We start from the raw sequence: 23,961 nt of genomic DNA on the forward strand, positions 1-23,961 counted from the left end.
ACAGAGAACATTCTAAAAGTCACCCTGCTCTTATATACCTGCAAAAATCATTTGTATACACAACCTGCGAATAAATCCCAACGTGCCAAATAAAATGTATGAGCCTCAAGACTCTTTGAGAGGTATGTGTGCAATCTTTGAAGAAGGGAAGGAGGTGAGGGAATAGTTAAAAGCTCCTCCTAACTTTGCAGAGTCAAAAAGCAGAAAAAGGTGACCCAGGAAAAGGTAAACAACTGCAGAGGATTATCCCTAGGAGATACATACATTTGAACAACAGTGATGATGAAATAGCAGGGGTCCTTTCTGGCTTTACTGCATTATAATTATGATCGCTTGCCCAGGACGGAGTGCTGCTTTCTGAGGCTGGCTCTTTTACAACTGTCTGAGTATTTGCTTCGGCCTTAAATGCAGTCACCGCTTTCTTCATGGGCATCTCTCTCTTTTCAGGAAACGGTTTCTTCAGCGTAGAGGGAGGTTTGGCACCCGCCTGTGTAATCAGAAGAACCCAAATCACTAAGCACTGCAGTAATAACCTTGGGTCAGACATTTATGAACATCTCATGCAACAAAACCACATTTTACTGCTCTGGTCTAAAGGGCAGAACTGAGCACTACAAAGGAACTGTTTACATATAAAAAGGGACAGGAATCGGGGAAGCGGAGAAACATGGAAAGCAGGTTCTGGTGGGTTTTCCGGGCTGTGTGGCCGTGGTCTGGTGGATTTTGTTCCTAACGTTTCGCCTGCATCTGTGGCTGGCATCTTCAGAGGTGTATCACAGAGAAAAGTCTGTTTCACACTGTGTCTAGGTGAGAAGGGAAAGTTTAGTGTGGTATATTGTCCATGTCCCAGGGTGGGGAACCAATCATTAAGTGTTTGGGTGGAACTTGCTATGCAAAGGTGTGGTTGAGTGCATTGTATTGTGGATGGGATTATCAGTCCATTTTTTAAAGTACTGGGAGCCATGCTTTGCTAATTTTTAACGTCTCTTCTTTCTTATTGAAGTTGTCCTGGTGTTTGTGAATTTCAATGGCCTCCCTGTGCAGTCTGACATAGTAAGCTTCTGAATTGTCCAGAATTTCAGTGTTCTCAAATAAAATACTATGTCCAGTTTTCTTTAACACGTGTTCTGCAACGGCAGATTTTTCAGGATGGTTCCCTGGGACATGGACAATGCCAGTCACAGATGCATGTGAAACGTTAGGAACAAAATCCACCAAACCACGGCCACACAGCCCAGAAAACCCACCAGAACCCGTTGAATCCGGCCGTGAAAACCTTCAACAATACATGGAAAGCAGAGTTTAGATTGGAAGCCACTATTGATCTGCATTTCTAAAAATGGGAAATATGTGCCAGACCTCCAGACTCTGGGTAAAAATCCTACGTACGCCCATTATTGAGTTGGTCCAGAATCCACAAGATCAACAGCACACTAATGCTACTTTCCAGCTGCCCATAACAATATCATTATGTCATCTAAAAATACAGGAACTGTTCTTGCTATTATTTTTAAGACTCACCAATGAAGAAAGCTATTGGAAACTGAATTCTTGGGCGATAATTTAGCTACAATCCTAAGGACTTTTCCATTCAGATGTGTGAGTCTGCCATTTACAGCGTAGCGGGGTCAGAAAAACACTTCCCATAAACATGAGATGAAATACCCAGGGCAGACAGAACTAAACAGCAGCGGAGAATGAAATATGGAACCAAGAGGTCCTTGGGTCAAACCTCTCTTTTGCCATGACCTCAACAGGTAGCCCTGAGTAAGTCTCTATCGCCTAGTTTCAGCTACACCCACCTGCCTCCAGCAATGTGGGAAGCAAACTGATCTGACTTTACAAAGTTTATGTAAAGATTGCTGAAATGGCTGAAGTCATAAAGGAATTTGCCATCAAGCAAAAAGAGCTTTCGCGTTTGAAGGCAGTATATACCTCTAAACACCAGGCTGAGGGGAAGAAATGACAAGGACAGGCAACATCTTTTGTGTCCAGCTTGTAGGCTTCCTTCTGGGTGTCTGATGTCACAAACATGACACCAGATTAGAGGGATTCTTGGCTAGACCCAGAAGGACCACTCCTTGTTTCGATATGACGACCTCTGAACATTCTAAAATGCTAAATAATGCTATTATAAATTTGACTCAAGCTCTCAAGCTTGATCTGATGTTACAACAAGGCAACTGTCTAGTTCAGCATAACTGCCCACAAGATATGCCTGAATTTTGACTGGACGTCCTCTGCCGGCACCTGAAATTCAATTATGTGCATATTCGTAACCACAGCAACAGCACGGCCAGAGCCTTAGTGGAAGAGGTGGTACTTAGAACACACTATGCACCCACAAAGAGTTACGGTATGGAACACAGTGAACCTTTGTATTTTCCAAAGTCTGGATATGGATATTTCCCAAGTTCAGATACTGAAGTTTAATAGAATATTTCATTTTCGCATCACTTACTGGAACTGACGGCACTTGTTACTCAAAGATGTGACACTTAATTGGGAAGACTTAAGTTCCGTCATTTTGTAAAGAAAGGCAGAAATCGGCACAACCATTTTTGCATTCCGCTTGTATTAAAGTTAAAGCCGAAAACTTTACTACAGAACAGTGGCTACTTACTCCTAATCATATGAGAGTATATACGAGACATTCTTCAAGAATGTTTGCAGACTGGTTTGAAGAATAGTCTGAAATCCGCAAAAGTGGCAGCATGTTGTACAGGTTACCTTTCAAAACATCTCCTATGCACGAACAGAGCTATTTGCTTTTAAACTCATTTAGACTTACCTGAGGCTGAGGTTTTGGGACAACAAATCGTTCAACCTTTACTTTGGTCTTCTCTTTCGGTTTTTGTTCTTTGCTTTCATTCATCAATTTCATGGTGGCTGTAGCATGTTTGATAATGCATTCATGTCCACAGTACACAGAACCTGGCTGAGCCACATTAGAGCAACCAGGTCCAATGCAACGGGGTGCTTCAGGCTCTTCAACTACCTGAAGGACAGCACAAGACATTGACACAGGCGGAGAAACATTTAAAGCTCAACACCGGAAAAGTTCAAACAAGTGCACTGAACACCAAGCTCTGTGACTTTGGCCAACTAACAAAAGTTCAGTCATGTTTTGTAAAAAATTGTCTCTTAATCACTGGCTGCCACTTTCGCGCTTTTCAAAAGTGCCTGTGCCCAAGCACTTTAGAGCATTTTTATAAAGTACATTAAGGAGGGAAGGGAAGTCAGAGCAAATGTAGAATCCAAAGTGTTTACACCCAACAGATTTCACGTGCTTGAATTCCCAAGATATCACAAGATTTTCATCTGCAATCGAGTACTACCTTGCTCTGTATTGCTCTCTTTCCTGAATCTGAATCTCCTTAAGACAGTTCAACTAGAAGTTAGATTTTTTTTAAAGATGTACACACATAGTGGCTGATACATTCAGGAGCAAGAACCTGTCCCTGAGGTTCCTTGCACTGAAGGAAATCACCACCACAGGCAGAAGGGACTTGAGAGATGCAACCCAATCTATTTCTTCAATTACAATAAAACCTGTAAGGAAACTGAAAGCCAGGACTTCTTCCAGAGATTCACAAGTTCTTAATTCAAAAGTGGTAGATGTGATAACTGAAACCAAATACAAATAGTTCTCTGGGAGGATGCCTCTAAGAACCAATTCATGGGTTTATTATAAACTTAGTAAAAGAGACATTAACATGTATTCAAGCAAGCAATTTTTCTGACTAAAGGTAACAGAGAAGACAAGTCCTCCCAGAAGACAGAGAGGCACCTGTGAGAAGCAAGACCATCTCATGAATCATCTGCAATGACTGTTTCGGCATATTTCAAACCTTACAGGAAATTACTGCTCACATGAATTGTTATTCTTCAAATTAGCATGGGTTCATCACACACAGATTAGTTTTAACATAGCTTCTAGCGTAGCTAGGAAAGGAACTATCCCCTCCAAATTACACTTCGTTTAGAGAAAACCATGCACAAACTCAATATGATCTCAAGATGGTTATATTGACTATATATTGCTCCAATCTTGTTCAACTGCACTGGCTTCCAGTCTGCTCCAGGCCCCAATTCAAGGTGTTGGTATGGACTTTTAAAGTCCTGTATGGCCTGGGACCTGAATGTCTTAAGGTCCACCTACTCTTATACGAATCTAGCCAACCACGATGGTCACCTTCAAAGGCCCCACTTTGGGTGCTCGTGCTGACTGAGGCTACATGGGAGTAACCCAAGGAAGACCAAAATTATAGAATATCTTCCTCAGGGAGAGCTGTCCATTTCTTGAGATCATTCATTTTACTTATTCAATTTATTTAAAACATTACTCACTTTTTTCCCCTTGCAGAGCTCAAGGAATAAAGATAAAAATAATGAAACAGATTAAAACTAAAAATTAAAATCACCACTCAGGATTGCTACTACACTTAACCAAGTGCCATCCTAAATAAAACCATCTCCACCTGCCTCCTAAGAGCTAGACTGAGAAATTTGGGTTCAAATCTCCACTCTACCATGAAGCTAAGTGGTGAGGCTAGGCATTCTTTGACTCTCAAACTAATCTACCCAACACATCTGGTTGTGAAAATAAAATGGGGAACAAAGAACCATGTACAAGGAAGAGCAGGATAAAAGTACAAGAGGATAAAGAGTAATTGAAACTATTGCTATTTACCGATTATGACGTTTTCCTCTTGAATATGGACCTCTTACCTATTCACCCATCAAATGTGAGAGGGAAAAAATCTGCACATTTCCAGTTTTACTACTGATCAGTTTTCACTTATTTTATTAGATGCAAGGTAAGTAGAACAAGATGGGGTGACACTTGGGTTTCAATTCTGGTTACTTCAATGTAAATGCCAGAACTAACCAGTGCTTAAACACAGTGAATCCACCAGTGTAGTCTTCATTAGTGTCAGCCAATAAGACAGATCACTTCTACACTTCTCTAACATCTCATCTGCTTTTTAGTTATTTGCTCATCTCGACCCAGTCTTCTGTATGTAGAAGTACTATTTCTTATAGAGCCCATCAGATATTAACAGGGAGATCTAGAGAGGCAAAATTTATATGGAGGACTGTGCATGTTATGGGTGGTATTTGCAACAGCTCAGTTACCCCAATTTCCCCTCAAACATCCCCCTCATGTCTTCTGAAAAGCCAATAAAAAATAAACAGCAGCAGTGGCGTAGGAGGTTAAGAGCTCATGTATCTAATCTGGAGGAACCGGGTTTGATTCCCAGCTCTGCCACCTGAGCTGTGGAGGCTTATGTGGGGAATTCAGATTAGCCTGTACACTCCCACACATGCCAGCTGGGTGACCATGGGCTAGTCACAGCTTCTCGGAGCTCTCTCAGCCCCACCTACCTCACAGGGTGTTTGTTGTGAGGGGGGAAAGGGAAGGAGATTGTAAGCCCCTTTGAGTCTCCTGAAGGAGAGAAAGGGGGGATATAAATCCAAACTCTTCTTCTCTCTTCAATGCCAAAGGCTAAATCCTGTTGGAGAAAATATCATGCAAGAGGAGAGGAGGCTACCATGAAAAGAAGATAAATGGACGAATGCTCCCCAGACTTCTTGTAGCAATTAGTGGACAGCTCTGTCCATGACCCCTAACAACATGGGTGGAAGAAGAGCAAATTCACTCTCCTTGCTGTGGGAGAAAGGAGAGGAACAGCTTTGCAAATGCCCATGCTTCAATCCAATATTTTTTGCATTTCCCCTTCCTTATTTTTATAACATAAAAATGCACATTGTGCGGGGAAGCAATTACAGGGAAAGGAGGCAAAATTAAACATTCTAAGTGTATCCCCCAATCAGTGTCGCTTAGAAGAAAACGGGGATGGAAAGAGGCAAGGGACTAAAGCAGAGCAACAGAGCAGCAGAAAACACAACGGAACTGGGACTGCAGGATCTTTAGCAAAACAGAGAATGGAAAACTCAACTTTGCTGCTGAAATGGTATGATCTGAGCCTTGTTAAAATGTAATGCCTGACATCTTCAAAAAGACAAAGGTATACCCACAACGCCGGCTTCACTTGTTCCATTTTGAATAAAAATCCTTACTTGTTCCAGTGGAAACCAAACACTGCTGTATATTTGATTGGAGAAAATACTCACCGGCTGAAATATTTTGAGTTTTTTCTTCCCACTTGGATTTGCAGCCTTTTCAATCCGGCCCTTGATGCCTTGGTCCTCACTGGACTTTTGCTCAACCGTCCCTATACTTGTGAGTTCCGTCAGCTGCCCCAGTACAGTCCCTTGTTGCTGGGTATCAGCAACTGGCTCATCTTGCACCTGCAGAATGGTGCAATTTGGGCAGATATAGTCCTCCCCATTCCTTTCCAACAGTCGCCCACGAGCCTCTGAAATTCCTACACAGTCCCCGTGAAACCATTCCTCACATCTGTCGCAGCAAATCATAAACCTAAAGAAATAAAACATTGAAGAAATGTGGGCAAAGCATCTTAAATTAACAGCACTGCAAGCATCTATAAAATGATGCGTGAATACTATCGAATATGCCTACAAATTAGTTATACAGTTGCCTTGTACCAATGTTTCCCTTTATCTACAAATCAGATTAAAACTTTGCTTTCTTTAATATCCAGTCTTCTCCTTTTGACAGAATTCCATGCCCAAAATGTCTTAGATCTTCTTCTTAGCGTTGTCCCACTAATTCAGGGTCTGCTGCTCGGATTTTTAAACGCCACTTCTCTCGATTGAGCACGTTGCCTGGTTGCAGGCATGTAACTTTCAGATCCGCATTGATGGTATCTTGCCATCGTTGCTTTGGCCGCAGCAATCCAAGTGGCTTCACGTAACCAAGTGCGATCTCAATGTATGGACAGGCAATTGCTGGCAACAGCAAGTCCTCGGGCTGCCTCGCTGGGGTATGGTGTGAATCAAAGTCATTTTTACCACACTGTACGCCCCCCATTCCTGTGTGAAGCTCTTCAGGTGTGAGGTCAGCCTCTTTGCCTTCTTTTGTAGCCCCACAGCCTTCCTGACTCATCTATTCATTCCACAGTGCCTCAGGAAATATGGTCAATATGGTCAGCAGCTACTTCCCCCAACAGTTTTAACTAAGTCTTCTGTACCTCACAGATTGGAGCGACAGCAGAGAATGGTACCCCCGTAGTAGCAAAGGAGGAACACTTAAAAAACTAAAAAAATTCAACAGAGTATAGTTTGAAATTTCCACATGCTTGCCTTTTTCATTCATCCAGTCCCCTCCTTACCCTCTAAGCAGTCCTTACTATTTCAAGCTTCTTTATAAGCATAATCTTCGCCATAAGCAAAGATCTTTGCCATAAGCAAAGATTTCAAAGTTATCGCTCATCTATTTTTTAAAAATAAAAACAGACTCAGATACTCCTAGCACACTTCGGGGGAAATAAAAACAGACTCAGATACTTCTAGCACACTTCGGGGGAGTACACACAAATACTCCTAGTCAACTGGGACAAAATAATTACTGTCTTCTGCTTTACAGCAACTGAACACCTATGCTTCGGCATTCGAGGTTCTGTTGAGAGACTTACTTTCTAAATAAATGTGTTTCTCTTATTTGTACTCACAAAAAAAGTTGTAAAAATATTTGGGTGCTGTGTGGTTTTTGGGCTGCATCCTCTGCTGTGTGGTTTTTGGGCTGGCATCCTCTGAAGATGCCAGCCACAGGTGCAGGCAAAACGTCAGGAGAGAATGCTGCTAGAACACGGCCATACAGCCCGGAAACCACACAGAACCTAAGTGATTCCGGCCGTGAAAGCCTTCAACAATACAAGTAAAAATATTGTCTGAATACCTGTTATTATGAGGCTGCTGGCAGATACAGTACAGAGCACTTGGATCGTAAACCTCAGATTCCGATTTGCTCTTTCTGGATTCTTCAGCTTCACTGCCAGACTGTTCAAGAGGTTCACTTTTCACCTGGCCCTCTTTGGTAACTTCCTCGGCAGCAACACCCTGATCTCCAGCCTGAATGGCCTCTGTGATCTCTGGCTCTTGCTTGACAGCTGTTTCAGGCTTAACCTGACTGCCAGCCTGGACATCAGTCTGATCAGCAGCGCTTTGCGGAGGCAGCTTTCTTCTGAGCCGATTCTGCAGCTCTTTTAAAGTCAGCTCTGTCGGCTTATGCTCGACCTGCTTCTTTCTCAGGCGGTTCTGCAGTTCTTTCAATGTTAATCCATCACTATCACTGTCGGAGGTGCCCTCCTCTTCCCCCTCCTCTTCCTCCTCCTCCTCCTCCTCTTCTTTTGTGCTTCTGCCTTTCTGAGCGGACTGGCTCTTGCTGTCCTTCGAGCGGCGCTTCTGAGAGGCGCTTTTTATCTCTGTCAAACTTTCTACGCTACCTTCAGAGGCCGTCTCAATGTCGGTCACCTGGCAGGATGTCGGCTCGTTCAAGTCCTCGAGGGCTGCAGGAAGGGTCCTCCTGCCTCTGCGCCTCACGGTTGTGAGAAATTCTTCTACCCGTTCAGTGCGTTTGGGCTGTCGCCCACTCCGCCTCAGGGCCAGGCTCTGCTGCTGTGGAGAGGGCTGCTGTTCAGCAGCATCCATGTCTCCTTCCCCTAAGCCTTCGCGTTTTGCAATTGTGGTCCTCCGAAAGCCCCACGTCTTCTTGAACTCCTTACTGGTGGGTTTAACAGACTTCTGCTCGTCTTCATTGCTTTGCTCGTCTTTGTCATCTGAAGCTGATGGAGAGAAATTATTATTATTTGCATGTATTTGCTTTCACTATTTCCTTCCGGAGAACGGAACGCGAAGGAGCACAAAGTGTGGTTTGCAAGTTTTTGAAACATCTAGTGACCTGGCTGTAGCCGACGCAGCCCCCATTGCAACTCTTAACGTTCACCTGTCCTATCTGTGGCTAACCAGGATTTTCCCCTCAGACGTCCCAAAAACATCTACAGTTTCCGTGAAAGCACAACCTTATTTCTGTGAATTGATCATGGAGTTCATCTCTTCTCCGAATTGAACTGAATGGCCAATTGCACTTTAAGGGTAGAATGAACACAAAGTACTCAAACAGCCCCTGTAATATACTGTGCTCCCTTTAGCTCAGCAGTATGACAGCTATTACACCTGTTCTCTTTCTGGCTGAATGGCACAAAGACATCATGACAGTTGTTGGTCCTCAAGGCGGGCGGGCAGCAGGCAACAATGATCAAGACAATTGGGGAAGAAATCGTAGGACTGCGTCTTTGTATAAGGGTTATAGGGGGTTATATGCTTACCTGAATGAGAATTATACCCAAAAGAAACCCACCACCATTACCTACTTTCTAGAAAAGAAACATATTCACTTGGATTCTTAAAAACCAAATTACCAATGAAAATTGGCTATTATAAATGCAAGCATTCAATAAATCATCCCCTTCTTGCAAAAAAAGAAAAAAGTAACATACCAAGAGACGTGTTTTCCATACTAGATTCAGTGTCTAGGGTCAGAGATTTCAAACTCTCTTTCTCTGCTTCAGATTTCACTTCTGAAAAACACACACAAAACCCAAACTTATAAACTTTGCACTACTTTCAGTGAAAAAGATGTGCCTCCAACAAACTCTGAATATCTAAACAGGATCTTCCTACATGTTATTAATCCATTTTCATGTTTGGTTTCACCTATAAATGCTACTGTAACTATAACTTGACACAGGAGAGCACACACCAGTAAACATGGGACTTCTTGATATGCAGCCCTAGGTTTGCGCCATTAACTGCTACAAACCTTGAAGATGAATCATCAGCATGATGCAAGCCTGGCTTTTGAAACCAGTCCAAATCAGGACAATCCAGACAACTGTTTGACTGGGCTTGTAGGCTATGATAGTCAGGGTCTCATGAACGACATTTAAACAGAGATGGCATGATGTGCAGCTTGGCATGTGGGGCTTCCACTCCAGCCCTCTATCAGACAGACTTAGCCCATGTGGCTTCTCAATAAAATAGGTTCCAGCATCCGTAAGGAAAACAGAAAAAGAACAGAAACTTTGATTTACTTCCATGGTTAGGGGACTAACTTGGTTTAGAAAAGGGGATAGAAACTATTTACAGGTGTCACACAGTTGATAATTTAGAAGAGTCGAGTGCTGGCGTGGTGAAGTGGTTCAGAGCGGCTGACTCTAAGAACTGGGTCTCATTGCCTGCTTCCCTCCACCTGAAGTCTTCTGGGTGTCCCTGGGCCAGTGACAGTTCTTTCCACTCTCTTAGTCCACACAGAGGCAGGCAATGGCAAACTACCTCTGAAGGTGTCCTGCCTTGAAAACCCTACAGAGTCACCGTAAGTCAGCTGTGACTTTCCAAGACTGCGGACAGTGGTTAGCAGCCAAGTGTGTATTGTTGAGGTGAATACTGGCCTTCCCTCAAACCTGCAGGATTCTCACCATGTAAGTTGTGAGAAACCTCTTTCAGAAACTGGGCCTGCAAGACAGCTCCGGTCACTTCCTCAAGATGACCTGCTTTATCACAAAAGACAGATTTGGAGACTCTGACTCTTGAGACTGGTTTTCTCCCAACAAAAACTAGGGAGATGCAAACTCTCTCTCCACACATTCGCTGGTTTAGCCTTGCTTACAAATAAGAGAAATCAGGAGACAGAATTCTTCCAGTTTCTCTCTCAAGGTTCAGACCCATTTGCCTCAGCTGACAGTGGAACAGTTTTTCCCCTCTCACTCAACTCCTGCAGCACTTCCAGGGATCTTAAGTGGCTGTTAGCTGCTCCACTTACACACCAAACAGGGCCGAAGTGTTTTTCAGAAAGGGGCAGGATCTTTGTCCATCTGTCACACAGACAGGGTCAGGAGGAGTTTGTGCTTTCAAGGAGAAGGGCATGCAGCGTTTTCAGTTCAGACACCTCAGATTGCAAAAGAAAGGCTAAGCCTTACTGCTTTTAAGCCCTACGACTCACTCAAAGAATGTCAGTGTAAAGATACATCTTGTCAAGGGACCAAGGACTACATTAAATGATGTCTTAGTATAATACTCTGCTCTAAGAAAACTCATTTCCCGCCCCCTACTCTCTCCAAAATCAGTCTGAGTTTCTATAGCCAGCCATTCCAGTCTCATTCCATCCCTCTCACCTTTGAGCACGCTCCACAGGTCCCGTGGCATAATGTTAAAGAGCAATGCAATCGGAGCTATAGATTGGCTGGTTTAAAAATCACAACAGAACTTTTTGCTGAGAGGAGAAACTCATGTGAAAGAGATCATTCTATTAGGAAAGTGAGGAACATGCCAATGCAGCTATTTACCTTGGCAAGTGAAGAAAGGTTAAGAGGACAGCTGAGGAATCCCAAAGTCCTGAAGAGGTTTAGAGAAACGGAAGAGTCTCCAGTACCCTCTAGATGCTTTTACCTGACACCGCATTAGAGGTTGTGGGGTTTTTTTCAGTGGTTCGACTGAAGCCAAAAGAAGAATTGCTGGAGATCGGCAGAGAGTCCCAGTCACTCAGCATAATCTCTCCAGCACTAGCTGTCTTGGAGAAGTCAGAAGTACAAGGATCTTCTTGCCTCAATTCAGAAAACTCCAAAACCATCAATGCTCCACTCGATAAGGCTGCCTGTTGCAGGAAAACGAGTTTGCAGATATGGTGTTATTATCAAATTAATAGAAATTTTATGCTGAAATTCCCATAGAAGTAATTTTTCAAAGAGGCAATTACATGTAATTTGATTACTTTATGAACATGGAAGAACCTGCAATACGTTATTTGCTTCTAAATGCTACACTTGACAAAGACATTTGTATTTTTTCCCTCCAGTTTTCTGTAAGAAGAGAATTGGACTAGCCGCCTCTAAAAACCAAGCAGAACCACAGTTGGAAATCCTTCCATGGATTTCTTTGTGCTTATGGGGGCCACATTAACTACTGCTAATGAAACAAATATGTACAATTAACTCCCCAGTGAATACAATATCATAAAAACCATGTTTAGTAGACAATTTTACAAACATGAAGAACAGAATTTGTACTTGACTTGACTTGGCGAGCTTCCCTCATCCTGCCATCCCTGTCAGTTTCTTTTCCATTCATCACTAGCCCACATTCCGGCCAGTTCTTTAACTGACATATCCCAACCGCCACCAATCAAAAGCCTGAAGATTCTAACATCATCTTTTAAGAAGAAGAAGAGAAAGAGTTTGGATTTATATCCCCTCTTTCTCTCCTGCAGGAGACTCAAAGGGGCTTACAATCTCCTTGCCCTTCCCCCCTCACAACAAACACCCTGTGAGGTGGGTGGGGCTGAGAGAGCTCCAAGAAGCTGTGACTAGCCCAAGGTCACCCAGCTGGCTGTGTGTGAGTGCACAGGCTAATCTGAATTCCCCAGATAAGACTCCACAGCTCAGGCGGCAGAGCTGGGAATCAAACCCAGTTCCTCCAGATTAGATACACAAGCTCTTAACCTCCTATGCCACTGCTGCTCCTTTAAGGCCAGCCACCTGAAATGCAACGTCAGTGTTCATTTGCTAAGCACTAAAAACAACTTTAACTCAAACTGTAAAGAACTGCTGACAGTGTAAATTACATGATTACAAAAATATTTTTACGTATAACCTTGTCTCTTATGTATTTGTGCCTCCACATGTTCTGTCTCATAGAAAACATTGTTACTCTCTAACTGGTTAAAGGACCACTGGAATGGGACTTATTCAGTGACTTAAACGAAAAGCAGAAGCCTGATAGCCAAGTCGAGCCTGTGTCAGGATGCTTTATGGGTGCTGGGGCTGCTTAGCACTTTGGGCTTTGGGGAATGTTGCTCTGTGTTTCCTTTCTTACAGCTTTTACCACCAGGTGCTGGCCAAGGTCAGCTCCAACGGACTCTTATCAAACTGCCTACATACTTCACTGTCTGTTCGGGGGGGGGGGGGGGGGGGGGGGGTTCCCTCTGTTCTTATTACTACTGTTTGCGTGCAGAAAAGTCAATTCTGGCTTTTCCAAGCTGTCCTCTGGTTGTATGAATAAACCTCTGTTCTCTACAAGGTGTTGTTTCTATCATCGGGGCTCTGACAGCCGATCCTACCAGAGCTTGGAAGCTAAGCAGGGTCAGTCACCGTTAGTACTTTGGTGTGAGACTGTGGTTGTTATGCAGAGGAAGGCAGTGGCAGGTCACCTCTGCTTATCAATTGTCTTTTTAAAAAATCCCATGGGAAAGTGTACAATTAAAGCCGTTTAAAACAGCATCCTCTCAGCTAAAATGCAGCATTGGTAAATGTCAGGCCTGCTACATGCTAGGCCTGGCAGCTTGCAGGTCCGCACCAAGGTCACAGATGGCCCGGCCATTATCATAGCTCGAGGCTAAGGAGGTCTCCCCCTGCTCCCATGAAACTAGTCAACAGAGCTAACCTTTCATTCTTATCTCCCTTTCTCCTAGGGAGTGAATTGTCTGTCCTAAACAATGTCTGTGTTCTCACCATCCATTCAAATGCTGATATTATGGGAATGTGAGGATGGAGAGGATTATGGGTTGAACCTTTCTGTAACTTTCAGGTATACACTGAGGCCAGAGAGCCAAACTTCAGTTTCTGCTATCTGAGCCTTGGGTTGATATGGTTCCAGTAAAGCTCTTGAAATCTTCATGAGTCTCGTTTGATGACCGGAGCAACAGAACCTTACAGTCGTCACTAGTCCTCTATGAGCTGAACCAGTCTTTATATCCAAATTCTGCATATGGATAAGTACAAGTTAACAATTATCCAGGATAGTCTTTTAAATCAATGCTATGCAGATAAAGTCAAACAAAAAAAATACAGGGCGATCTTGAGAGTCCTGCAACAACATTCACGTATGTGAATACCTTTACTAAACTGCCTTGTGATTCATTGCCTGAAGCAGTGACTACATCCCAGGAATCAGAGGCCGATGGGTGAAGAGATTCTGAGTTTAAAGAGCTTTCTTCTGTAGTGCTGCTCTGTAATAACCTCTCAATCTCCCTGTTAATTATCTCCAGTTCATCACACATCATGCAAGTTTAAAAGATCTGCCAGAAGGAAGAGGGAAAAACATTGGCTAAACACTACTTATTTGACTGTAAAGGAATATTAAATTCTGATCCAAAATTAAGCTTGTCAGCACCTTATTTTCTTTTTAAAAATACCAGTAATATTAAATTCACACAATCAAAACTAGGCATTGGAAAAGATGGATATTTATATGAGGAACACACAAACCTAATGTAATATACCAAACTTTAAATCTAGTGGAGTCAATCCAGTGGGCCAAAGTCACAGCACAACTGAAAAAGTCCAACAACAGAGCAGCCTTTCCAGTTTTCCCACTAGCTTTTGTGCTGTGACTAATAAAAAAGGCAGTTCTATCAGCACACATGGACATGACTCCTACTCCTTGTCAGGTGAAATCAGTTATGACACAGGGAAGTAATGGGCCAGGTGAGGGCCAAAATTTTTAGCTCAGTCCAGATCAGATTGAGAATACGTAAACTGATAATGGGGACTGCAGTTTTACCATGTTCTGGGTGTTCCACCTGAAGGAACAAGTTTGCAACTTGAGGAGATGGAGGGTGCAAGTCACATTTATGGCACATCACATTTTTAGCCAAATGTAGCCGTTTTGTTGGGAAAGAGCATGATAAAAGCCAAATAAATAATGGTAGATAGTCCTTGAGAAACAGGTTCTGGTCAGTTTGTGCCCCAACAGCATTCATGTTAGACTGCTTTAAGGAACATTATGTAGGCCTGTCGTTGAAGACTGCTCAGAAGCTTGACTGGATTCAAAATTCAGCTGCAAGACTGGTGGCAGACATGAGTGATCAAGAACTTATCTTGCTAGTTATGCACTATCTGCACTCATGCGTGTATTTGCTTCGGGGTCTCAATGAAATGCTGCTTATTATAATGCATTCTTTGTAGGTCTGCTCTTGAAGAGAACTTGGAATACTGTCGTGCATATTATGCTACCTAATAGAACCCTCAGGAACCAGCCCATCAGTATAAGAGGAGTTGCTGTGAGTGTCAGGCAAGAAAAAACCAGGAACAAAGCCTGGTTGTTGATATTGCCCCTTCTCCAAGTTCAGTATTTTAGCAGCCTTCTCACCCACCTGCTCTTTCATTTATTAGATTTCTAAACAAAAGTACACACTAAATGGTTGCTTTAATAGCTATAAACACAATTATTTAAAACTGAAACTTTTATGCAAAACCAGAGGCTGCAAAAATCTTAACATGTAGCAGGCCTGAAATTTCATACATTGTTTTTATATAATTTAACTCTCATGACCATAATAACTTTTTGGGGACAAGTCCGGGTTAGAATCAGCATTAAACTATGCAGTTTATTTCAAGTGGGAAAGCCATGACATTTTGTGGCAGTAATGTATCATTAATGACTACACTGCACTCTGGACAAGGATACTTTTCTCACAGGCCTTGGATGGAAGGCTTTTCAATGCTTTAATATAGTATTTTAAGATCAATTACTCATTAGCAACAGTGAAATACATAATAGAGACTAGATCTTGCATCAATCCCACATACCAACTCTACCCCTACATCACTTCAGGCATTACAGAATATAACATCAGCTATGATACCATCAGGGAATCTTTCGCCTGGCCATCAGTTGGCATGATCACATACAATCCTCTGCCAAAAGATAAAAGACACTGATATACAGAGTGGCAACATTCAAAAAATGTAAAAGAACATTTCAATCGGCCCGGACAGTTTCCAACGAGAAAGTCTGTACTCTTCAGCAAAGAAACCTGATCAAACTGCTGTTTTCTCAAAATCTATATTTAATTTATGCTCCCACCTTTCTTTCCTAATAGGATACCCTAAGCAGCTTACATTATCCCCCACTCTTCTATTTCATTCTCACAACAACCCTGTGAGGTGAGCTAGACTGAGTGTTTGTCTGACCCAAGGTCACCCAGTGAGTTTCCATGGCACAAGTGAGGATTAACACCTGGATCTCCCAGATACTAGTCTGACAGCAACCACACCAGACTGTATCCACTAAGTTAATGTAACTCTTATCGATTATAAATGCAAATTATCACTGCAACACAGAAAAACAAACAGATAAGCACAAATCAACTTGGCAAAACAGCTTTTTGTCTGAAAACAAAAATTCCCCCTTGTGAATATACATCATGACTAAGATTTCATTTCACGTATTTAAGAGGCTTATCTGGGGAACCAGCTGTGTTTCCACACTCCTACATTCCTGCTGGGTGACCTTGGGCTAGTCACAGTTCTCCCAGGACATTCTCAGCCCCACCTGCCTCACAAGGTGTCTGTTGTGGGGAGAGGAAGGGAAAGGAGCTTGTAGGCCACCTTGAGTCTCCTTACAGGAGAGAAAGGTGGGATATAAATCCAAACTCTTCTTCTTAACAAAATGGGTTCTACCCTATGAAAGTCTGTTTTTTGTTTCTTTGCTATCAAGTCAGTCGACTTATGGAGCCCCTCTTGAATTTTCAAGGCAAGAGATGTACAGAAGGGGTCTGCCACAGTCCACCTCCGCACAGGCACACTGGTATTTATTTTGTGGTCTCCCACCTGAACACTGAACAGTGCTGACCCTGCTTAGCTTCCAAGGACTGACAAAATCTGGCTATTCAGGTCAAAGCCATGAAAGCCTACAGCACAGTAAATCTTTTAATCTAAGGGCCAATTCCTATGTTCCAGCCAGTTGTGTCTTCCATGGGGCCTGCCATTCAGATGTGCGCTATGAACTCTAAGACTAGAGTTTGATTCTCAGATGCTCATGGACCAAATTCAGAGCAGAATCAAGACACACAGAGACATGCTCTTTCCCTAACATGAAACAGCCCCAGGGAAGCTGCTATTAGCTCACGGGGTCTATACACGGATTTCCCAGAGGAAATGGCTGCTCCTTGGGCCCCTTACATTTGAACAAAGCAGAATCCTATGCAGAAAGCAGAAACTTCAAAATCCCAGCACTGCCAGATCTGCACACAGAACGATTACTTTAAAATAGAATGATCTACACATGGAATGATTATGTAACACTTTCTGGCAAACTGCAAGTTTAAGGCTACTACTTAAAAGTTATCCATCACGTTTCTATTATACCACCAATAACTTTTACAACTTCTAACAGAAAATCTCCTAGATCTCAGCACTTGAGATGACCATCTCTGGGTCCACTAAGAAGCAGACAGTAGTTAAGTAATGTATTATTTATAGCGCCTGACCTCAATAGATTTTTTTTCTCTGAATGGAATCTCAGTCTAATCCAAAATCTGAAATATGTACCACAGACAAAACCACTGTAAAGATTCAAGCCAGCTTTGATTCCAGTAATTACTGAGTTCATGCTTCCCTCTTCTATGTTTCCAATAATGTTCACATTTATTGAGTGCTGAACACACACTTACTGGTTTTTCTGAACATTATTAACCCACAATTTACAACCTCTTTGGCAAGTTCTGATAAAATGAATATAGAAATTCCTGATGTATTAAAAAATTACTATTTTTTCAAATATTGCACAATTTAAAAACTACAATATATATACTTTCATTGAAATAAAAAGGTATTGGTACACTTCTCTTGGCATTACCAAAAATACCAAAGGGTTTAAATGAATTTTAATGCAATGCATTTAATATTCATTTTCATGCCCAAACTTCTGAGATAAGCTGAAGCAACCATCAACAATGAAACCAAAAGTAGGATGCCCAGGATATTCAGTCATTCTTATTCCAGGGAAACAACTCATGCAGACAAAATCACCACACACCAAATTACCCTTGGGGCCAGTTCAAACAGGAAGTAACAATACATGGCACAGTCTTTTCAGAAATGGATCACCACAAATTGCAGTTTATTGTTCCCATGGATTAGAAAGCATCTCCCCATAGAAAACTAGCATGGCAAAGACAAGTGTTTTAGCCTACCCTTCTTATTGTGTTAGTTTGCTCCGTACATGAAATGTATAGGGAACATGCTTTATCTAAATGTACCCATCATTTTTATACTCATGAGATTAAGTGGGCAAAAACTGGAACATTCTGAACAACATTACTTTAAGCACCTGGAAATGGCAATATTAATTGTAAGTGACAACTTAGCAGCACATTTTCTAAAACCAGCTACCTTGATTTCAACTTTATGATTACATTTACCAGAAATAAAACTGTCAATTATGAGCGCCCCTAATTTTCTGTAAGCGGCTGTAAATAAGCAAATGAAATTCCATAGCAGTAGGCTTCAGTTTTTACATATCAGTCTATTTGTATCAAAACTAGACCACTCCAGAGTTTTATCTCCTCCACAAACTTTCTTACAGTTTTTTAATATGGGAACCTCAACCTTTGCAAGAAGAGCTGTCATGCTTACAGTATTTAATTGACTTTGTGTTCCAACATGTTGCAGGAAAAATGCTCCCCCCTTCCAAAAAAAGCTTTCTCAAAATATACTGCATCTAGTTTACATGTTAAGTGACATGAAGCCTCCTCTGTGTATAGGCCCCCAGAAGGCGTTTCCTTTCATTCACTAAACAAAACAGTTCATTAATACTTCAGTGGACTTTTGATGCTAGTTCACCTCCTTTGCCAAGCTGGTCAAGAAGGTTCTCAACCTTCCTAATGCCGTGACCCTTTAATACAGTTCCTCATGTTGTGGTGACCCTCGACCCTAACATTTATCCATTTTACAGATGGGGAACACTGATGCAGAGAGTCTTAGGTGACCCAAAGGGGTCCTGACCCACAGGTTGAGAACCACTGCTCTACATCATCCTCAGGGCTCATCCTCTTTCCCCCAAATTACATTCCCTGCTTTGCCAGTGAATACTCCCCCTTCCGCCACTAGGGCTTCTAGAGGGGGAAAGACACCCCCTAGAGCACAGGTGTCAAACTCGTGGCCCTCCAGATGTTGTGGACTACAGTTCCCATCATCCCGTCGGCATCATGCTGGCAGGGGATGATGGGAACTGTAGTCCACAACATCTGGAGGGCCGCAAGTTTGACACCTATGCCCTAGAGACAAGATTATATGAGGAGGTGAGAGATCATTATTATTTATATTCCATTTTTCTCACACACTGGAGAACCAAAGCAGCTTTTCACGTTGTATGCCCTCCTCTCCGACCTGCATCCCAACCACCACCTAAGATACTGATGTGCCAAAGGCACCATAATGAAGGACTCCAATCCAGCTATTCCAATTCCTAGCTCAACACTCTAGCCCAGCGGTTCTGGGTCGCGACTCCTTTGGGGGTCGAATGACCCTTTCACAGGGGTTGTCTAAGGCTCTCTGCATCAGTGTCCTTCATCTGTAAAATGGATAAATGTTAGGGTTGGGGGTAACTACAACATGAGGAACTGTATTAAAGGGTCACGGCATTAGGAAGGTTGAGAACCACTGCTCTAGCCACTATGACATACCAGGCAGGTGGTTAGGGCAAGAGGTAACAATGTGACATTCACTCTTCTTTTACTCATGAAAAAAATTCAAAAAAGTGATTATAAAAACGTGAAGTGCAGTTTCCATCAGCTTTCCCTCACTGACCCTCCTTCCTGTTTGCTTCAATTACTGATTATGTAAGCACCATTTTGAATCAGATTTTAATGTTTAACTGTTCTCTGACTTCAGGGTCTTAACCGGACAGATACAAATGGTTTAAATAAATGAGTCTACAAGCCTAGAAGCAAACATCCATTTCCAAGCTTTTTGGTACCCTGCCTTTCACCACAGTGGGACCCCAGAATGGCACACATAATTCTCCTATGCACCATTTCATCTCCCAACAATTGTATGAGGTAGGTCAAGTAGACTAACCCAAACCTATGTCTCCCAGATCTTAAGTCTGACACTCTAACCACTACAGCACAAAACATAGTTTGAGTACCTTAGTACTAGTAAGGCTAACTGGCAGAAAGTCTCATGCCACTTTTCAAAACCCTGGCTAGAAGTCTGTTCAACGTGGCTATGAGGTACATGACAAACATCAAAGCCAGGACTAAGGCAGAGCTTCTGGGAGCGGAAGAAGATTGTACCAGTGACTTTGGCCCTTATGCTGGCATAAGGGCATCCCTGCCAGTGGAAAAGGCACAAATGCCAGCATCCAAGTGCCCCACAGCTCTGCAGCAGCAAAACCCAGAAGTGGGTGCCCCCAAAGAGCTATGCCGGCATCCAAAAGTACATCAGCCGGGGGGGGGGGGGTTGGAGTTGTGTTTTTAATTTCTCCATTTTTTCAGGTTTTATTGTAAAAATCTTAAGGTATAGCTCAATAGCTCTTACATGGTTTAAGATATGATATAGCAAGGTGCTGAAAATTCCTGATTTTGGCACTATGCATGATATGTCGTAGTTTTCTACTGATCTGCTGCACGAGAGTTCAGATTTCAATTACAATTTTTTGACAGGTTTTATACCTATGCATTGGAAAACTTTACAAAACACCAATTTTTTTAAAGTGTTGCATGAATAGAATAATGGAAACTTTCCTGCCCACTGCTGTGTACACAGATATGTACATGCTATTCCCAAACTTGACTTCAAACAAGGTTAGTTTACTGCTTATAATTCAATCCATTTAAGAACCACTAAATGAAGTTTTAACAAAATAAAACTGGCAAAGTAAGCAGCTTAGATGGAAATGCTTGACCCACTGAAACACTTTGAGGCTCTGCTATTAAAGTCCTCCAGCCGAAGGACACTATTATGCAACCTCCATGCATATCTTATGGTTTCACTTGTATCCAACCATTGCACCAGATATCCCATGTAAAATGCCACAGTGTTTGTGTTTTGTGAGTTATGGAATCTACTTATAGAGAATGAACATGGAGGAGCAGATAAGACTATCATTGAATGGCTGGCTGCCTATAAAATACATATGAATCAGGGTTGTCAAACATAAGGCTTGAAATTCTTATCAGAGCTAAGTTTGGTGAAAACACTGACTCAAAAATGAGTCTTTTTTGTATGCCACAGCATCTGCCCCCACTGTTATTCCATTTAATTACTAGCACAGGTGTCAAGAAATATACAGAATATAAGAAAATGAAGGGTAATGTAACTGTGACCCCCACCCCAAGAACGGCATCTGCAATTGGTGCTCATTTGAAGCATAGTGGGAAAGTAAGGAATCTGTGGCTTCTGTCCAGATTAAATGACAAGAAAGCATACTGTCCATAGTATGCCTGCATAAACCATTAGCTGATAGTCAGCACGATGCAGTGGTTAGAGTGTCAGACTAGAACCTGGGAAGCTCAGGCTCAAATTCCCACTTATACCATGGAAGCTTGCTGGGTGATCTTGGGCCAGTCATACTCAACCAAACCTACAGTGTAGGGCTGTTGTGAAAATAAAATGGAGGAGAGGAGAATGATGTAAGCCCGTGGTGGCGAACCTTTGGCACTCCAGATGTTATGGACTACAATTCCCATCAGCCCCTGCCAGCATGGCCAATTGTAGTCCATAACATCTGGAGTGCCAAAGGTTCGCCACCACTGATGTAAGATGTAAATGGTCAATAAATAAACAGCCCATGAAAAACTGCCTTAAACCTTAGATTCAAGTCTGCTACAAAGCTCCATCCCCTTCCGGCAATATTATAGCTCCCAGAAAAATACATTTCTCTGCCTTTCATTCATACAGTTGAACATTCAGCTCCACCATGGCTGGCAGGCCCCCTGAAGGCACAGACCCACCTCAGTGAGACACTTAAAAAATATTAACTGATCACCAGCAAGCAATCTGGTGGAAAAGAAGTCGCCTAACTGTTACTTATCTCCATCTTTAGGAAATAAGTAAAGGAAGAAGATGCTTGCACAATGTTTGCGTGCACATGTTGGTAAAATCTGGAGAATGTAATTCAAAAACATAGTTGAACTGTCAAGTTAGATATGATACATCCAAATCTTCAATTCAACAAGACATCCAAGGCTAGGAAAACATTTAAAAGCCCCAGCCATCAAAGTAAGAATAATTCTGCTTCAGAAGACTTTCAAGATGTATGTTCTGAAATATCTTTTGCTCATTTTTATGTATCTCTTAAAACAAGCCTGACAGTTAATAATACATCAATTTAAATAGATCTCTACAACTATATCCAGAAAAATCTTAGTCTAAGCCTTTATTTTTGGAACCACAGCCTTCAAAGGTTAGTCAGCATTCACTAACACTGGTTCTACTGTACTTTTTCAGGGGAGGGGATGGGCCTTATAAACTACAACTATAAGGAGAGAAGATCAACGTAAGTACAATATACCATAAAATCAGCAACAATTAGTTTCTGGAAAGAAGGGTAGTTGGCAAATCACCTAACTGCCAGGATAACACACTGATACACCAAACCCCTATTGCTAGCAAGTGTCTCTTCAGGAGTATTGTGAGGCTTTTTCCATGGAAATCACCAGAGAGACCAAAAACCTTCCAGCTTCACTGTTGCGAAATCATGTTTTACACTGCCAAATACTTAACTTATCACGCAATATAATATGATCCCAGTAAGAATGTTAAACAGAAATCTACAATCAACAACAGAATAAACCTTAAAGGGCAAGGAACATTTGGACTACAAAGATTACAACAACAAAAAACTACACCACAACAAATGTTGTCAATTTCAAGGGGAAAACAATAAATACCAAAAGAAAGCAAGTTTACAGATGTTGCAACAGAAGTTTAATCAACAGAAAGCAACATGTGAAACTGCCTTATAATTAATCAGATCATCAATCCATCAAGGTCAGTATTGTCCATTCAGACTGGCAGTGATCCTCCAAGATCTCAGGCAGAGATTTCCACACCACTCACCACTGGATCCTTTTAACTGGAGATGGCAGGGGTTGAACTGGGACCTTCTGCATGCTAATCAAGGGCTCTTCTACTGAGCTTAATGGACAACTGGTATAATTCAAGTCTATAATCATAGAACTGGAAGACACCACAAGAATCATCAAGTCCAACCCCCTGCAATGCAGGAACACACAATCAAAGCACTCCTGACAGATGGACATCCAGCCTATCTTTGAAAGCCTCCGAAAGAGGAGACTTCACCACACTTTGAGGCAGCTTTCAAACAGCCCTTACTGTCAGGAAGTTCTTCCTAATGTTTAGGTGGAGTCTCTTTTCCTGTACCTTGAATCCATTACTCCTTGTCCTATTCTCCGAGCACAGAAAACAAGCTTGCTCCCTCTTTAACATGACATTCCTTCAAATATTTAAACATGGCTACATGTCACCCCTTACTTAACGTTCTCTTCTCCAGCCTTAACATACCTAGCTCTCTGAAGTAACTTTTCATAGGGAATGGAATCCAGATTTTAACTATTTTGATTACCCTCCTCTGGACACATTGTAGCTGGTCAATCTTTTGAATTGTTCTGCAGGGTTTATTGGAGATAAAGTTGCTCCAGGTTTACGCAAGATATTTAGCCAGACTTCACAAAATACTTCTTGTGATACTAGTTTAATGTTTCTGAAGTCCACACTCTCTCTATCAAACCATGTAAATCATAAATAATTATACTGAACACCGAATAAAACCTATTAAACTATCAGTTATTTAATCTTCCAAACTGAAGCTAAATTGTCACCATGATAGATTTCTGAAATTAGCCAAAAATTACATCAAAAAAGATGACAATGTTTTGAAATAACAGTGTCCACTGTTATAATCTGAAATGTAAGACTGCTTCAGTTTCCAGTTGATTTCAGACAATGACCCTCAACTCTGGAAATTCATGACTAATTGATCCTACAATAACATAATTCTCCATTTATCTATCATGGACAACTATGCATACTTGTAATAATGCAAATATTACTTCCAATTATCATTTTTGGCTGAAAATCTCAACTTTTAAAATAGTCAGATATCAATACTCAAAAGAAAAGAAAATAATACCACAACATTTTCATTTTCAAGCATTACCATGTAAGCTCAAAACTCCTGAGAAAGGTAAGCCAAACACAAACCACTGATTTAAAAATCAGCTTGTAATTTAAT

At 41.9% G+C, this 23,961-nt stretch overlaps 1 protein-coding gene across 3 annotated transcripts in view; it reads right to left on the bottom strand.

Annotated features, from left to right (window-relative positions):
* DIDO1 (death inducer-obliterator 1) overlaps positions 1-23,961 on the bottom strand; it is a 71,052-nt gene that overhangs the window by 45,340 nt on the left and 1,751 nt on the right. Inside the window, exons 2-7 of one of the 3 annotated variants that reach the window (XM_048498440.1) lie at positions 11,374-11,578; positions 9,426-9,506; positions 7,826-8,711; positions 6,139-6,445; positions 2,792-2,998; positions 265-487 (exon numbers count right to left, since the gene is read on the bottom strand). In XM_048498440.1, coding sequence (XP_048354397.1) covers positions 265-487; positions 2,792-2,998; positions 6,139-6,445; positions 7,826-8,711; positions 9,426-9,506; positions 11,374-11,554 — 1,885 coding nt within the window. In that variant the 5' untranslated portion in view covers positions 11,555-11,578. Of the gene's footprint in view, positions 1-264; positions 488-2,791; positions 2,999-6,138; positions 6,446-7,825; positions 8,712-9,425; positions 9,507-11,270; positions 11,579-23,961 lie in introns of those variants that run through there. The other 2 variants (XM_048498441.1, XM_048498442.1) reach the window with 2 other exon arrangements.

This window comes from Sphaerodactylus townsendi, linkage group LG05 (assembly GCF_021028975.2).
Source record: "Sphaerodactylus townsendi isolate TG3544 linkage group LG05, MPM_Stown_v2.3, whole genome shotgun sequence".
NCBI classification, from domain to species: Eukaryota; Metazoa; Chordata; class Lepidosauria; order Squamata; family Sphaerodactylidae; genus Sphaerodactylus; species Sphaerodactylus townsendi.